The sequence below is a fragment of the Phyllopteryx taeniolatus genome, chromosome 22 (genome assembly GCF_024500385.1).
Source record: "Phyllopteryx taeniolatus isolate TA_2022b chromosome 22, UOR_Ptae_1.2, whole genome shotgun sequence".
NCBI classification, from domain to species: domain Eukaryota; kingdom Metazoa; phylum Chordata; class Actinopteri; order Syngnathiformes; family Syngnathidae; genus Phyllopteryx; species Phyllopteryx taeniolatus.
In genome coordinates this window covers 9,881,682-9,899,150 of record NC_084523.1, presented here as the reverse complement: position 1 = coordinate 9,899,150, position 17,469 = coordinate 9,881,682, and the positions used below count along the sequence as shown (strand labels likewise).

The following is a 17,469-nucleotide window of genomic DNA, read 5'->3' as shown; positions in this document are numbered from 1 at the left end:
ACACATGCGCACACACACAGAGAGAAAGGGACTTAAACACATACACTCGCGCACACACATACAATTATTAAGACAAACACAAATACACAAAAATACAAAGACACACAGAAGCACAACTACACGTGCAGACACATAAACAAACAGAGAGACAAACACGGAAGCTCACAGACACACAAACACAGAGACAAACAAACATGCACACAGACACAGCGTGAGAGACAAGCTGCTACATGATCACTCTACACACAGACAGACACACACGCACACAACACATTTCCCCCTAAGGAGCAAAACTGGGAGGGAGGAAAGAGGCATCGCCATGGCAACAGCATCCTAATGACCACAGCCTCCCGTGAACTTAATGAAACATAACGACACAAGATTAAAGTTTCTTCACCAGGGAGGATGAGGAAAACAATGGCAACTATAAATTACTTGTAGGAATGTTGGGTTAAATGTGGAAGATCTATTTTTAGAAATACAGACATTCATTACTGTACATCTACTGTGCTCTTCTCGACTGCCCGCTACTGGTTCGAACGAGGATGATTAACATTTTAGTGAAATCTCTGCTGCCACCTGCTGGCCAAACGCATTTGATCGTAAGGACAGAAACAGAAAAACAATTCATGGACTGGTCGCCAGTTGATGTCATGGTACATATAGAAAAAGAATGGATAGGTCGCCAGTCAATGTCAGGACTAATATTAAGGAAAAAAAAAAAAAAAAAACAGAAAAAAATATATAAAAAAAAAAATAACCTCACACGTAGTTTGGAGCTGAGATTCAAATCCTAAACGTCGTAACTGTGAGGCAGACGTGGTAGTGCTGCATTAGCACACCATGCTGCCCCATCATAAATATTACACTAAATGTTTTAGAGTGCGTCTCCAGGGGGTGGACCAAGAGCGTCACCTTCTGGACAAACTGCTTTCTTCCAATCAAAACGACACAAGATGATGGCCGTGAAACCTTTATTATTATGATTATCACTGTATTTTTATGAAATATTATCAAACAATCATGGCATTCGCCAAGCTACAATAAGACTTTATTGTCACTTCCTGTCTGTCAAATCTTCCAGAGAAAGAACAAAAGTAAATAAAAAAGAAAAGAAAATCACAGTTTTATCAGAACTCTACCAACTTGGTTTGTCTAAGGAGAACTTTGGAGGGGAAAAACCTTCATGGTACGGTGACGTGAAAGGGGCTCCCGGGTATGTGGGCATCGCCCCACTTGACCATGAGGATGTAGTTTCCTGCTTCTTTCACCGTGTACGTCACGTTGTACATCCTGTGGCCCGCGTGCTTCACGTAGACCTCCTCGCACGGGGCTCTGGGACCGTGGACCCCCACCATCAACATGTTGCTTCCTGCGAACACAACACAGACCATCCAGGGCTACTCCTTTTACTGTCAATATCATGGAAAAGATACAAACAGTTTCATGAAAGTCCAATAATCAACCTCTTAGTACTCCTAGTATACTCCTGTGATTTGTGCCTCCCGAAGTAGCACAGGACTCATTTCTAGGGCCCTTTTCTTTCTGATGTCAATGTAATGGATATTTTGGGGGGCTATAGATACAATATACGAAGAGTTATATTACACTCCAATAATCAACTCCAGTGTAGTCGTAATATACTCCTTTGATTTGTGCCCGCCGGAGTTCCACAGGGCTCATTTCAAGGGCCTCTTACGTTCTGTAAATCTCATGGAAAAGTTTTTTGGGGACAATATACAAACAGTTAAAATAAAGACAACAGAACCATCAAGAACAATAAGCCCAAGAGGACCATCTGGACAATCCGGACCATAAGTACAATTAGGAACATAAAGAGCATCAGGACCTTCAGAATCAGACACCTGCCTGCTTTGCTGCAGTCCACCATGAAGGAGTTCTTCTGGCCCACAAAAGCCTTGGACAGGCCGGCCCCCCTGGAGACCACCTTACTGGCATCCGAGGAGAATTTGGGCAAAGAAGCGAAGGCCCCAGCTATCCCAGACGATGACTTGGTGATGGTTCCCACCAGAACTGAAGAGGTCTCATGAAGACTAGGACCTCCAGACAACCGAGGACCTGAGGATGCCAACAACATGAGGACAACAAGTGAAGCGGCGGACGTCAATCTTGGGTTAGCTGTCCCTCAGCTCAATGAACAGGTGAGACATTGTGTAAATGACAAAGGGAAAATTTGGGGGGTAGTGTACATCGTCTCCACTAAGATTTACCAGAAAAGATCTTTTTAAGGCGATGTCATGTAAAATTGGCCTTTATTCAAGACAATGTCCATGACAGAACAAAGCTACAGAAAGAAGAAACAGCTGAAGTCTTAAATCTTTATCTCATTTGGTGAGTGGAGGGAGGTCAATTTCTTTGCGCTTATAAAAAGAGAGTTATGCTTCACTTTATTATGCCTTCTTGGAACTGTGTTCAATTGTACTTAGTTTTCACAGTGTTAGATGACAGCAGACAGTATCTGATGGTACCAATCTGCAGATTAAATTAAGCACCTGTCTGAAAAAGTCTTGCCTGTTCATTGAGCTGAGGGACAGCTTTACTTGAACTTGCGGTCCAAGCCCACCTGAGACTTTGGCTTTGAAGGGGCTGCCCACGATGTGTTGGGCTCCCGCATACTTGATGGAGATCAGGTAGCTCCCGGGGGCCGTGGGGGTGTAGGACACTTGGTAGCCTTCAGAACATTCCTGACAGCTCATCTGGACTTTGGAAGGACCATCGATGGTCACGGACAGAGCGCCACCCCCGGCGTTACACGTGTTCACCATGAACTCTGACGCCACGCCTACCAGAAACACATCATCCGGCAGACTCAAGTCAGACTAAGTGACAAATTATATAACTTGGGACTTGCTTATGACTTGCTTAACCCAAGAAATGACTTCACTCGACTGCTTGGTCACCTGTGGTCCCGCTCTCCAGGCCCGGCCCAGAAGCTGACACCTTCCTGGGGTCTCCTGCCTGACCAGGCTCTCCCACACGGATCTTGAAGGGGCTTCCGGGCACATGGCTGCCACCGAAGCGGACATCAATGGCGTGGATGCCGTTCTCTTTGGGGACAAACCTGATGGCGTGCTGATCTGCTGACGGACACATTTCTTTCTGGACAGATTCCGAAGGCATGGGCTTCAAAGATAGAGTATGACATCTTACCGCCATCCATCTGGCTGATCAAACATTTCTCTGTGGCTCCAGAAGGTGCGTGGATCTTGGCATCAATGATACCTCGAGCTCCGTTCAGCTGCACCGCAAAAGATGCTTCCTGGTTCACCTTCAGTCCAGAGTCCTAGACGATACGAGCACCATGCTAACGAGCTCGGCTAGCGATCATTTCGTAATGTTTGGAAATAAAAGGCGCCAGGATACTTCTGGGTGGCAGCTGATAGCTATAGCTGACCTGAATTGAAAACAATGACAAAAACTTGGAGTCTCACCTGAAGGCTGGTGATGGTTAAGTGGCGGGCATCGTCAGACAAACTGGCCACAGGGACCATAAAGGGCGAGTCTGGGATATGCTCATCGTTGAACTTGATGGAGACCTCGTAGTCTCCTGTCGGAAGAAACGTGGCGGGAAAGATGAGCATGTGAAGACAAACATTGGGAGAGGTTGTGTTTAACGGGAAACAGGTCTCACCGGGCTCCTGGACCACGTAGGAGACGCCGCAAGAACCATCCTTGCGATCCTCAAAGGTAATCTCCGCCTTGCTGGGACCCTCCACTGCAATAGACAGCCCACCCGCACCTGCCTCTCTGGTCCAGATGCTGAACTCAGCTGGGATGCCGGCCACACCTCGCTCCAGCCCTGTGCCGCCTGCCCGCACCTTGTGGGCGCCGCCCTCTCCCAGGGGCCCCACAGTGAACTGGAAGGGGCTCCCGGGAACATGTTGCCCACGATACTTGACGTCCACCACGTGTGCCCCCATTTCCTGCGGCACGAAGCGGACGCTGTACGTGCTGTCCTCGCCACGGACGATCTCGGCATCCTCGCACTTGCCGCCCGGACTAGTCACCTGAGCCGCCATCTCCTGGTGGGTTGCCTCTCCTGAGAGAGAGAGACCTTTCCAGTTTGGGGGACTAGGAAAAGGTAATTTTTTAAATCTAAACACGATCAGAAGCACCAATCCACAATCACAACATATATTCATATTCTCATGTATTTCTTTGCGTAAGTCCCCACACTGACGGCCCAGGTACCAAACGAACGGCCAACTGTTATTTTTCCGGTTGCAGTGGTCACACATACCCTCCTGTGGTGGTGACTTCCCACCAAAGCCGCTCAGATTCTCCTGTCCCAGGAAGTCTCCAAAGACGTCCCTAAAGGGGTCTCCAACTTGCGTGCGCTCCTCCACGCGGACTTCCCGCTTGGTCTCGCCGCCACGCGTCTTGCTGATCTCAGTGCGCTCGGTGCGCGTGTACGTGTGGCTGCTGCGCGTGAACGTGCGAGTCACCCGCTCCTGTGCCGAAACCATCTGAAACCAGTTGCCTGCGGACAGAAGCAAGGTGAGCGATAGAGTACCAATATTTGGTCAGTGTGCTTAAGTAGAAATTTTACACATCTGTACGTTTACTCCAATTGTATTCCCCTAACCATCTTCATTACTTGTTACTACAAAATAAAATGAGGGCGCAGGAAGTGGGTGGAGCAGAGCAAGTGATGTCACAGTTTACCTGGGATCTTGAGGTTGAGGTCACAGGTGCTTCCCACGGTGGCGATGGCGGGTGCCTGGCGCTTCCTGGTGATGCTCTCCTTCATCCGGCCTTTGCCAAACACTTTCACGGTGAAAGGACTTCCTATTGCCATGGAAATGCACGCAGGAAGAAGTCACGTGACTGTGATGGAAAAGTCAGGTTGGCCATTTAACACAATTACTTCACTGCTAGCATCTGTTCCATGCTGCTTATGAGTATTTTCATTTTGTATTTGTGTGTTTAACTGTTCCAACATGACCAATTTTTTTCTTCATTCAGATGTCCTTTTGAGGGGTCAAACTTGGGGATAGGGCATGTACCTGGAACGTGCTGATCAGCAAACTTGATGTTGATGATGTAGTTTCCAGGCTCGCTGGGGCAGTAGGTTACGCGACACGTGCCGTCCTCCACGTCCTCACAGTTGATGTCTACTTTGCTGGGACCCTCGATGGACAGACCCAGACCTCCATAACCTGTCACAACAAACACACCCACTTAGAAAGTGCAGGCAGGAACTGAGCAAATTTGAACATACCAGCAGTCCTGGTGTCGACGATGAACTGGGCCACCTCGAAGGTGCGTCCCTCCAGCAGTCCCGCCCCGAACACTTTCACCTTGCTGGCATCGCCAATCTCAGACTGCACCACCATGATCTTAAACGGGCTGTTGGTCACGTGAGTGCCGCCCTTCTTCACACTCACCACATGTTCGCCCACTTCCTTCGGCGTGAACGAGATACCTGACAGGTAGAAAAGAATGGTGAATGACTGAACCGTGTGCTTCTTTTCCATGACAGCTATTTAGTCACTGGTTACTGCCGAGATGGGAGTAAGTCACATACGTGCTAGTCACAAGACTCAAGTCTAACCTCCTTAAGTTTCTCATGCAAATCCAAAGTTATTGTGGCAAAAATCAAGCCAGTCAAGTCGAGTACCCACTCAATTTCAAGCAAGTTAAGAAGTGATTTTTTATCTATTTTTTTTTTTTTTTTACTTGAAGGACTTGAGACTTACTTTTAAGTTTTAGTCAAGCAAGCTCCATGTTCTAAAATTGGTGAATTGAGTCTTTGAACTTTTCTGCTGGTTAGTCAACGCACCAATGTGTCTGTTGGGGAGTCTCTTCAACAGGCATGCCTCTTCGCTTCCTGACGGAGCTCGAATGGTCGCCGTCAGACTGCCCAGGTCCGTCTCCGTGATCCTCAAGGAGACGTCGGTCGCCGTGCCGACGTTGAGCCGAGACATGGCGAGAAGGTCGTCACCTGGAGACACCAACACACAAGCTGCAGAACCAGAAGAAAGGGGGCATGTGGCCAAACAATGACAGCGTCACTTTGCATACCGGTAATTTTGGCGGTGAACGGGCTTCCGGCGATGTGTTTGTCATCAAATTTGACAATGATGATGTAGTCACCAGCAGCCGTAGGCAAGTAGGATACGGTGCAGGTCCCGTCTTTGTTGTCCTTGCAGCTGATCTCGGCTTTGGACGGGCCTTCCACCGCCAGAGACAAACCGCCTGTGCCCACGCGGACCATCAGAAGTCAGTCAGCAAGTACATTTTATTTGTTTACAGGTAGCACTTCCAATTTCCCTGGAGAACTCACAAAGTACTTCACATAATTAAAATACAGTCATAAATATCTAAAATGCAGAATCACAACATTTTCCTGTTAAAACAAGTCAATACAGTGGTACAGGTACATCTCAAAAGGCTTTAGGCTATGTCCCTATTGCATTTTCCAGCTAATGAATCACTATAGTCATCGGCAGGCTTCTGTTGCACAATTTATTTAGGTATGTCATCTCAATAAATGAGAATAAATATATTTAATTAACTGAGATATACCTGTAGAGTTTTGATAAACAGCGCCACCTTACCTTCACCGGCGTCCTTGGTAGCAATGGTGAAGGTTGCTGGTATGTTGGCTACGCCGTGGCTCAAACCAGGGCCATACGCTGTCACATGACCACTGTTAATGGCATCCACGAAGAACTGAAGCGGACTTCCTGCAGTGGACAGGGAATTCACAAATTGTTTTTAACTTCCTGTTTGATAAAACTTATAGTCAGGGCTGACTCAGGCATTTTCCCTGATGCACAGCGCTTTAGTGATGGGCGTATCGATTCATCGATACTCTCACAAGTATCAATTGGGTATCGACTATGATCATAAAGTATTGATATCCATTTATATATCATATGTGTGTTTGTGTGTATGTATAAATACTAAGTGAGGCAACATGCTGAGTGCCATTTTAGCAATATAATAAAGACGCTCTTTAACCTTTACATGCATGATGCAGATAATATACTGTATTATTTATGTCATAAGTAAATGGCTAAAGCGGAGATCTCAGCCTCACAGTAAAAACAATCGATTTTGCAGTTATTTCATAAAACATTATTTCTGGTATCTAATTCTGGTATTACAACAATGTTTAATTATTTCACTTTAAAATATTATACTTAAAATGATATCATTGTGTTCAGTGTGTCACATTTTAGATCAGAGAACATGATTTATATAATAATAATAATAATAACTCTTCGGATCATAAAAAAATTGCCCCAAAAGTAATTGGTATCGTATTGAATCAAAATTGTCTGGAAATGCCCATCACGACCAAGTTTCCTTTCGTTTCCTTTTCTGAACCTCAGTCTAAAAATTTACAATTTTAATCTAAACTGAATAAAATGTAAATACTTATTTGAATAAATACATAACAGTTAAATATACAATTAAGTTAATATGCTCAATAAATACTACGTTTTGTCATTTTATATGATAAGTTCATTTGTTCATATCAAGTTTGTTGTGAATGTACAGTTCCTTTTTTGTGTGTTCACCAACTAACATGTATATGTCAATCTTTTGTTTCTTTAATTTCATTTGCTGATTCACGTGTAATGTCCAATTAGGTAGGGCTGGGGCGTTGTCTTACCTAGAAACCCCGAGAAACCATTAATGAAGGAAGCAGACGCAGAAGCAGAAGTGATTCTGGTGACAAATGCTTTATAACCAAGTGGATACAGAGTCTACAAGATTGTTTTGGACTATTTGTAACCGTAGGAAAGTGAGTACACAATGTCATTGTTTTTATTTTACCCAGACTTAAATGTTGTGTGTCGAAAGTCAAAAGGCTAATCGCTGTAAGTGACGTAGCATGCTAACGCTAATGCTAGCGTTCATTCGGCTCGTATATGCACATTATAGAGGTTTATAGAAAAATAAAAAACGAAGAGAGACTTTTGTACATATAATGTATATAATGCTATATAATGTATAATGTATGGCGGACCGGGAAAACTCTTTGAATTCTGCAGATATGTGAATATTCGCCGCTGAATGGCTGTCCCAAATCGTCACTCAACCAGCCACACTCATAATCGCGCCTTTTTAGTGGCGGTGAAAGCGCCATTTTCCATTTTTTTTCCTTTACCTGACGTAGAACAGGTGTCCTAGTATTAATTACTATTTGGAAATTTCACGCGTTATAAGACAATAGTTCCCTAATTTACAGTCGACAATATTTCCCTAATTTACAGTCGACAAACCCAGTCAGAAACTATTACGTGAGTAAGCAGTTTTTTTTTTCCAAATGCATATCACGGAATTGATGGGATAGTTTTCGACGTATCTCCCAAATTTGAAGTAAATTAGTCGATTTACAGACATACGTTTTGGTCCATTGTGACGTTACTGTGACCCGCCAACACGGCTCATATTTTCTATTACTTCCAACGCTAATTTCGTGATTTTTATCAACTATACAGTATACCCACGCACACATTTACTTATTGTTTAACATAGTAATTAACTATTTCATTAAACAATTAACATATGTATTGTCAGTTTCTCTGTTTAACAAGCTTTGCATTGATACCAATTTTTTTAAAATAAGATAAAGATTTGAAACTCTGACCCCTATTAACTTAGCATTAAGACGTTGACCATAAATTGATGCATTTTCACCAGTTTCAAAGAATGTGTCACGGGAAAATGGTACTTGTATCACTGGAATTGTCTTCAAAAAATCTATCTGATAATGTGGGGCGTGTGTAAAACAATTACATTGAAAAAAAATTATGCACATACCTAGACCCTGCTGCTGTGGAATACAAAGTCATCTCGCAAGCCTGGTTGTCCTTTGTCTAAGCTGCTGTGGTGTGGCAAGCTACATTCACCCTAGCTGTCCATCTACTAAGGATTCGTGAGTAACTTTCCAACCTATTTGCACGTGCTATTTTGGGGGGGTGGGGGGGGGCTTGCGTTGCAAGTGAAGCGACGATTTATATGTTTGTAAGGTTACAACGCACACAAGCAACATCAGGCCTGAAACTGAACTGAACTCAAAAGAGATTTTTATTTTATGTTATTTTAATTAGTAGTAAAATTACACAGGACCCCATTAATTGTACTAAAACCAAATTAACGTGAGTTTTAAAGCATTAGCTACATGGGATGGGTGTTAGTTGTCATATAGTGTAGGAGCCGTTTTGGTTTCTTCTGCATCACTGGGCTGTGTGCTTGTGAGTGTGTGTATGTGCACGTACCTAGCATGCACACGCTACCACCACGGTTATTGGGAGTGTCACCGGGGGAGTGGTTTTACTTATAAGTGCGCTCACCTGTGTGTGTTTTGTGTGTGTGTGTGTGCCCTTAAACATACAGCAGGGTGCACTTGGGGACAAACTTTCTGTTGACCGCAAAACGCAAAAACAAGTCACAAACCATAAATGTCAACACCATTGTCATTGCGGTAGCCACCAAACGAAAGAGCTTCACTGTTTTGGAGGTACCTTGCATGGCAAAACAAGGAAGTGCCTGTTTTTTTTCTTTTGCATCTGGAAGAATAAACATCAAAAGCAAGTACAAGTGTCCGCGTACACATCATAAAATTTTAAGCCCATCTTAGCCTGCTGTGGCACATCGATAGAACTTCAAGCTTTAGACGCCAGAATACCTGGAATGTGCTGGCCGTCGTACTTTATGTCCATCTCATGCAGGCCGCGCTCGTTCGGTGAGTACTTGACTGTGACGGTGCCGTCCTTGTTGTCAGCTATGTGTGGGCAGGCCACACGGCCGGATGGCATCCGCACTTCACCTGTACGCCGCAAAGTGATGACATCATCATTAACAGCCACTTATTGGAGAGCTGAACCAAAAGCAGGCTCACCTGTAATTTCTCCCGTCTGCACGGTGAAAGGAATGACAAGACTGAAGGGACGGAGCATGGCCTCCATCCCATTGACGGGGATTATCGTATCGTTGGTCGCCTAAAAGGACGGAGTCAAACAACTATGAATTTTGGATTCCTGATGGAACATTTCAGCACATTTCATGTTAGTGCACACATAATGGTGAAGAGCGCCACCTTCAGGATCACACAGGCGTGGGTTTAGCGGCAGATCATGCAGAAGAGACGTGGCTTGTTAGTGAGAAATGGCCAAATTTGGAGTTTACTTGACTCCTTGCCAGTGGCCTAATGGGAAGAACACAACACTTCAACAACAACACTAAGAAATTAGACCACCTGAGCTCAACTGGATGTTGAGGGATTAGCATTTTAATTAGGCTCACCATTAGCATGGCAAAGGGGGATGTTAATTAGCATGGAATTAACGATAGCATGCTTGCGTGAGACTCACCAGTACGTGGAAGGGACTGTTGGGAATATGCTCTCCACCAAAACGGATAGTGATGACATACTTCCCGGGTTCTGGCGCTGTGTAGTAAATGTCAAACGTCCCATCTGCGTTTTCCACCACATCAACATCCAGCTCCGCCCCGTCAGGTGTGGACACTTTGCAGGTGACCTTGCCTTTCCCGGCAGCCTTTGCGTCCACTGTGATTACAGTCTCCTCTCCAATCTGGATTGCGGGACCGACACCAAACCCTGGCGAGATGGACACAATGTCAGGGCTGCTCATTCTTACAAACCCTTCATTATACATAATTTATTAATTACTTGTATTGACTTACGAGATGCCTAATTTACAAGGTAACACTGTATTAAGAATCACGAGAACCAACCAGGACGCAGACTCAAGTAGCTCACAGTAAACGTAACTTTTAGGTGTCACACACTCACCTGGTCCGTGTCCTCCAATGGAGACTGTAAGACAACAAGATGCTAATTAGCACCATAAATAAATGAAGGACAGGGAATGGGTAGACCGAGCCTGACCTGTGACCAGACACTTGCTGGCATCCCCAGTGGGCATGGCGTGGATACGGTATGGCGAATACGGGATCTCGTCCCCACCGTACTTGATGGTGATGGTGTAGCGGCCCGCCATGTCCGGGACATAGGACACGGTGTAGGTTCCGTCGCGGTTGTCCCTGATGTTGGCCTTCTTAGGTATCGACTCAGAATCCTAAAGACAAGTGGACATGCCAAATCAGAGTCAGAAAAAGAAACCTTGACACAGAAAGTGCTTCCCACCAAAAGTCTAAAAACTGTTTAAATATTCAAGTTTTTGATTATTCGTCCATCTTTCCCTCTGTCCAACGTACATCTTCTCCAAGACAACCGAAGAATCAGAGCAAGTAGCAGGAGGACAGTAGAAAGAAGGATTGAAGGCCAGTTTGCTCTGCTCATACAGTGAAACATCCCTCTGGAATGACTAGAGCATCTCAATATTCTGGTTTGAGACCAGTGGTGGCAGCAATGTGACATCAAGTCCGGACGTCTCAAGCCATGACTAGTTCGTGATGATGAAGAACAGGATTGTGATGATAAAGTTAAAGACGATGAAGATGAATGGATGAAGAAGTTAGCTGATGATGCAAAGTATGCATTTGTTGAAGAACTTCCAAAGTTTAGGTCATGTAGTTCTGATGACAAATTGCTTTATGAAAAAGGCAGGGAGGATGAGATGATGTCAGGTTGGCGTTGTTGGCAGGGGAAGGGAAAGGAAGGGGAGGTGTGTGTTGTTGGCCTTACGCAGGCTCTCTTAAAAATGGAGAACGGGATGGTTCTCTTGACTATATGAGATTCCCAGACACGTGTGTGCCAGTCCTGCACGAACACGGCGGCTTGGTGCCCGCACCCGTCAGGATCCTGCATCCGGCAGCACAGGAGGTCACATGGACAGTGTCATGGTCAGCTTTCATGTGCTAATGCTAGGTGGCTAGCTTAAGGTCAAAGTACAGTGTCTCGGACATGCTTCTGGGACTCACCAGGATCTGAACGGTGAGCAGTCCTTCACCAGCATCTCTGGCGTCAATGGTGAACTCCACCGGCAGACTGGCGGGAACGCCGGACGAATTCAGACCGGGACCGCTGGCACGGACCTTGCTAGCATCATGAGCCTGCAGGGTCTTGATCTTGAACGGACTGAAAAGGAAAGGTTTTCACAATCAGAATCATCTTGAACAGAGGATCAAGTGAATGACTGTCCCTCACCTTCGAGGGACCTCCTGCTGGGCATACTTGACGCAGATGGTGTACGGACCGTCGTTGGCGGGGGTGTAATTGACTGTGTGCGTCCTGTCACTGTTATCTATAATACTGACGGGCTCAGTGACACCTGCGCAATGAACAAGTTTATCTTCAAGACAGCAGTGTCACATATTTGGATGCAGTTGACCAAAACCATCCTCTCAACACTTCACTTTGACATGTTGAACAACTTATTGTTGCTATATTTTGATGGGGTCCAGCGACCATAATGTTTAAAGTAGACTTTAGGCCGATCTGATCGGTGTTGTCGGTATCGGCAGATAATTAGCATTTTATGGTGATCGGCTTTCATGTCACAAGTCGCCGATCGTTTTTTTTTTTATTTACCTATAAAAGATCCAAATTAATCCAGCGAAACCTGTGGGTGAAGAAAGTAAATCGAATGCATGTCGTAAATAATTGTACAGATAAGACAAAATTTCTTGGTAGCGTAGTCACCATTTCTAAAGCGAAAGACAGGGAACCAAACCGCCATTGAAGATACTTCCTCTATGGTATATTTAAAATGTTTGTTGGGTTTTCTTTGAGAAATTTAACGAAACATAATGGCTAGTCTGCTAGCTAATGTCAACTACAGCACGCTATCCATTTCCTATTCCTCACCTGTGGGCCCAAAGATCTGGACCTCCAGAGGGGCTACACCAGCCTTGCTGCAGTCCACCGTGAAGGTCTGAAAGACGTGAGCACGAACACCACTTCCAAGCCCAGGTCCAGAACAGCGCACTTTGGTGGGGTCCACCAACTCCCGCACCGGGACTCGAAATGGACTTCCTGCGATGAGTAACCATGAGCTCACTCATCTTCAGAGAAGTGAATGCTGCAAGTGGCCACACGTGCTTGACTGAACCTGGAATCAGAAGTCCTCCAAAGGTGATGTTGACGTCATACTCTCCAGAAGTGAAGGGAAGGTACTCCACGCTGCAGCTGCCATCTTTGTTGTCCTTGCAGCACATCTTTGCCTCTGATGGGCCCTCAATGGCCAGGCCAAGACCTCCGGTGCCAGCACCCCTGAGGAGGGCAGCAGAGAACAAAGTGGGGACCTTAATCTACTTAATTTCAGGGTGAATGTAGGACATTCCGATAGGTTTCAGACAAGTCATGATACCTTATGAGACCTTTTACTCAAGTTACCTGGTCTCGACGGTGAACCGGTTGTGTTTGTTGACCAGACCTTCCCCCAGGCCTGGCCCATAGGCTCGAACTTGACTTGGATCACAACCTTCACTGACAGAGACCCTGAACGGACTTTTTGGTAGGGGGTCATCATCCAACAACACCTCGATGACATGCAGACCTGGCAAGACACACAAAAACGCACACTAAAACTAATTTTCCAAAAGTTGTAACTGGAGAAACACATTAGTTGGGGCACTCATAATTAAAGGTGCCACTGTAATAACTCTAGTCAAGTTACTGACCGTCCTCAAAAGGCGTGTACTCCACGCGGTACGTTCCATCAGCTTTGTCTATAATGTAAGCGTCAGTGGTGGCCCCTGATGGATTGGAAATGTAGGCTTTAACATGGCCGCCAGCCTTCTGGTAAACACTTCTGGCGTCCACGATGAAGTGTGTGGTGACTTCTCTCAGGACTCCTGTTGAGGAGAAGAGGAACATGAAGAAAGCACAAGTCCACTTGAAAAATAAATCATCAAGTGCAGATAGCTGGAAAATCTACTGAAGCACAGTGAGCAAATAGTCGTACTTGCTCACCAGCTTGGTGTTTGTGCAAGACTTGCAAGTATTCGTACTTGCTCACCTCCGGCTTCCACACCAGGTCCATAGACCTTCACGCTGCTGATGTCGAGGGCTGCTTCCACTTGCAGACGTGCAGGGAACTTTGGCACCAAATGTCCTCCGTACTTGATGGTTATGGTGTACACACCGTGGGACTGAGGGATGTAAGTGATAGAGTAGGTTCCATCACTGTTGTTCTCCACGTGAACTTCAGCTTTGGAACCCGACTCAGAGATGATCTCAATGGTGAGCTCTGCCTCTCCTGCTTTGGAGCAATCTACCAGGAAGGAGCTGGCCTCATGTTTTTTACCCCGCTCCAGACCAGGCCCGCTGGCCGTCACCCTGCTGGGGTCGAACACAGACTGGACGGCAGCTTTGAAGGGGGACCCGGGGATGTGCTGGTCGGCAAACAGAATGTTGATATTGTACTTGCCACACTCAGTGGGCAAGTAGGACACGGAACAGGAGCCATCGCCGTTGTCCTGGCATTCAATCTTGGCCTCACAGGGACCCTCCACCGTGAGGCCTAAACCACCGGTGCCCGCTCCCTTTGTGTCGATAGCAAACGGGGCCGGTTTACCCACCACACCACCCTGAAGACCTGGACCGTAGGCTCGCACCTGTGAGGCCAGCAAGGAAGCGGTTGATGTGACTGTAATGACTACCATCTTTTGAACGAACCTCATCATCTTCACACTGGAAACTCACCTTGGAGGGGTCAGGGGGCAAGATGCCCTCCACTGCCAACGGACTTCCTGAGATGGGGTTCTCGTCATAGCTGATTTCCACTCTGTAAGACCCCTCCTCCGGCGGAAGGTACCTCACCGAATGAATCTCATTGGCTACACCGGACTCCAGCTTGCATGGAATCGGTCGGCGGGACGGGGAAATTATCTTCACGTCCAGTTGGCCCTGACCACCTGCGCCTGAAGTACTGATGCTGAACTCCTGATCCTTCCCGACGTCCACCTCTGATTGACACATCACTGATGTCAAGATAGAGCTACAAAAATAAATTGTCTAACACAGTGAACCCCCGCTGTGAATAACAAAATATGTGCATTATTGACACCCCCACTTCAAGGTTTATAATTGCTGATAGATGCCACAAGACGGCAGAAAAACACCAATTTTGTCTAAATTAAGCTCCTCAACTCATCCATCCATCCATTTTCAACATCGCTTATCCTGGTTAGGGTTGCGGGGCGCAAGAACCTCTCCCAGCTGACTTCGGGCGAAAGGCAGACTACAACCTGAACTGGTCGTTAGCCTGTCGCAGGGCACATATAGACATGGACAACCATTCGCACTCAAATTCACACCGTCACTGAGTGGGAACTGAACCCACGCTGCCTGCACCAAAGTCAGGCGAGTGTACCACTGCGCCATCAGTGACTGCTCCTCAAATCACTTCAACGTAGTTCCTTAGCACCAAAGTGCCATGAGATGTTGGCAAAGTACTACTTTTGTCTTAGTGAAGCTCCTCAACTCACTTCAACATAGTTCCTTGACATCAAAATGCCACAAGATGGTACCAAAGCATTACACCTTTGTTTAAATGAAGCTTCTCAAATCATTTCAACATTCTTTGGCACTAATGAATATGTGCAGTTCACTTTAAAGAAAACTTTACTGACTGTTGTTCAGGCCGTGAACTAGGACCTTGCTGAGGTCCAAAGGTGGAGCCACCGTGATGTGAAAGGGACATTTTGGAATGGCGTCGCCGCCGTGGAGTACAGTGATGGACAAACTTCCCTGAAGGACGAAAAACAATCATGAACGTGAAAGACACATGGATGCTCAAAAAAAGAAAAAAAATCAGAAATCCAACTCACCTGGTGGGTGGCAGTGTAGCGGACCGTGTACGAGTAGTCGTGGTTGTCGATGATCTCAAAGTCTCGCACAACGTTGCCTGTAGCACTGCCTCCAAAATGGACCTCAGGCTGGGCTTTGCCAGCCCCTTTGGTGTAGATGGTGAAGTGTGTCGGCTTTCCTGCTTCAACGCCTTCACCATAACAAAACATCCAATTGGTCAATGCCAAAACTCACCAGAAATATGGACATTCAAGAAATGTTCTTCATATTAGCTGACCCGATTTATTGAGACCAGGTCCTTCTGCTCTCACTTTGGCAGCATCATGAGAAGGATCCACTTTGATCCTGAAGGGGCTGATAGGAATTTCCTATTTCAACAATAAAAGGTGTGATGTTTAGTTTCCCGTCACCACGAGTTATTGTTAAGCGTCTTTGGCTCCTTTGTAAAGGCACTATATACTTTGAGTTGGTTACTACAGTGGTATCTTGCTTTATGCCTCACAAGTGCGCTTCTTGCGGCACAGTGGACCACTGGTTAGCACATCTGCCTCACAGTTCTGAGGACCCGGGTTCAAATCTGGCCTCGCCTGTGTGTAGTTTTTATGTTCTCCCCGTGTCTGCGTGGGTTTTCTCCCACATCCAAAAGCACGAATGGTAGGTGGATTAAAGACTCTAAATTGTCCATAGGTGTAAATGTGAGTGTGAATGGTTGTTTGTTTGTTAGCTGTTTATTTTCAATGTTTCTCCGTCTCACTTGGTCAGCGAAGAGCACCATGATGGTGTACAATCCGGAGCTGGGCGGCGTGTACTTGACTGTGAACGTGTCGTTGTCGTTTTTGATTATGTCAAAGTCGATGCCAGCTTCGGCGGGTCCGACCATGCCAGGCGCACACTTGATGCCGATGCTGACATCACCTGGGGCGAGGGGCACAAGCGGCCAGACGTCACTCCCTCGTTGCCGTGAAGACCAAGGAGGAGGAAAAAGTGGTGCCTCACCTTGTCCTGCCTTGCCGCAGTCCACCGTGAAGTATGTCGGTTCGTTGGCCTTCAGTCCGCTTTTCTCCACACCAGGACCAAAGACATTTACGTTCTGTGGATGACTCCCCTCTCCGATGCTCACCTGGTACACAAAACACGTTTAGGAATCTCTTCCATCCTCCTTTCTCAGACTTACGCACAGACATAAGGTCTTTATCTCTTAGGATTGAAATGTTTACAATGCATTTTATTTAAAGAGTGCTTATGACAAGATGTTAGGGCTGGGCGATTTTTGAAAATCACAGTTATTTTGATTAATATTGAAATCATGATTAATAAATGAAGGAAAGAATCAATGAATAATTGTATTGTTTTTTATTTCGGATATTAGTATTTAACTACCAAAACTCAACTTAAATATAACTTAACAGAACAAACCTGGCTAAAAACATTGGCACGCATGGGGTGACTGTAACGCCTGGGGTGACTGTATTGTCTTCTGTATTTTATTATTTTTCTATTTGTCTAAAAAAAATTCTCTCAATATTCTGGCATTTAGCAAATAGAAATAATGTTGGTAATCCTAATTGTATGATTTTATTTAATGTCACATAGTCAGGGGGAAAAAAGCTTTTGTCTTTTTATACAAAGCCATGACTGTATCTGCTGTTTCTGCACACCTTGGCCTCTTAGAGGTAATGCGGTGCGATGCATGGATGGAGCTGCATATTTACAGTAAGTTTAAAAAAAAAAAAAAAAGTCAAAGAAGAATG

The 17,469-nt window shown here is 45.7% G+C and overlaps 1 protein-coding gene and 1 long non-coding RNA gene across 9 annotated transcripts in view; one reads left to right on the top strand and one right to left on the bottom strand.

Moving 5' to 3' along the window:
• Positions 1–957: 957 nt before the first annotated feature.
• The window catches only part of LOC133471610 (filamin-C-like), a 30,893-nt gene continuing 14,381 nt past the window's right edge, over positions 958–17,469 (bottom strand). For 4 of the 8 annotated variants that reach the window (XM_061761280.1, XM_061761276.1, XM_061761278.1 and 1 more), the window contains 33 exons: positions 16,715–16,838; positions 16,473–16,633; positions 15,996–16,086; positions 15,739–15,908; positions 15,541–15,658; positions 14,612–14,874; positions 13,926–14,523; positions 13,588–13,761; positions 13,301–13,463; positions 13,017–13,177; positions 12,773–12,940; positions 12,113–12,236; positions 11,887–12,043; positions 11,651–11,767; positions 10,892–11,081; positions 10,796–10,819; positions 10,353–10,600; positions 9,881–9,980; positions 9,668–9,808; positions 6,582–6,710; positions 6,046–6,219; positions 5,804–5,965; positions 5,243–5,446; positions 5,028–5,180; positions 4,687–4,809; positions 4,262–4,501; positions 3,653–4,060; positions 3,453–3,568; positions 3,172–3,304; positions 2,922–3,098; positions 2,585–2,803; positions 1,866–2,079; positions 958–1,368 (listed from right to left, as the gene is read on the bottom strand). In XM_061761280.1, the coding sequence (XP_061617264.1) occupies positions 1,185–1,368; positions 1,866–2,079; positions 2,585–2,803; positions 2,922–3,098; positions 3,172–3,304; positions 3,453–3,568; positions 3,653–4,060; positions 4,262–4,501; positions 4,687–4,809; positions 5,028–5,180; positions 5,243–5,446; positions 5,804–5,965; positions 6,046–6,219; positions 6,582–6,710; positions 9,668–9,808; positions 9,881–9,980; positions 10,353–10,600; positions 10,796–10,819; positions 10,892–11,081; positions 11,651–11,767; positions 11,887–12,043; positions 12,113–12,236; positions 12,773–12,940; positions 13,017–13,177; positions 13,301–13,463; positions 13,588–13,761; positions 13,926–14,523; positions 14,612–14,874; positions 15,541–15,658; positions 15,739–15,908; positions 15,996–16,086; positions 16,473–16,633; positions 16,715–16,838 (5,928 nt within the window). In that variant the 3' untranslated portion in view covers positions 958–1,184. Of the gene's footprint in view, positions 1,369–1,865; positions 2,080–2,584; positions 2,804–2,921; positions 3,099–3,171; positions 3,305–3,452; positions 3,569–3,652; positions 4,093–4,261; positions 4,502–4,686; positions 4,849–5,027; positions 5,181–5,242; positions 5,447–5,803; positions 5,966–6,045; positions 6,220–6,581; positions 6,711–9,667; positions 9,809–9,880; positions 9,981–10,352; positions 10,601–10,795; positions 10,820–10,891; positions 11,082–11,650; positions 11,768–11,886; positions 12,044–12,112; positions 12,237–12,772; positions 12,941–13,016; positions 13,178–13,300; positions 13,464–13,587; positions 13,762–13,925; positions 14,524–14,611; positions 14,875–15,540; positions 15,659–15,738; positions 15,909–15,995; positions 16,087–16,472; positions 16,634–16,714; positions 16,839–17,469 lie in introns of those variants that run through there. The other 4 variants (XM_061761277.1, XM_061761279.1, XM_061761282.1 and 1 more) reach the window with 3 other exon arrangements.
• Positions 7,637–16,735, top strand: LOC133471648 (uncharacterized). Its single transcript, XR_009786292.1, has 3 exons — positions 7,637–7,777; positions 8,804–8,914; positions 16,570–16,735. It is a non-coding gene; the product is annotated as an uncharacterized LOC133471648 (long non-coding RNA).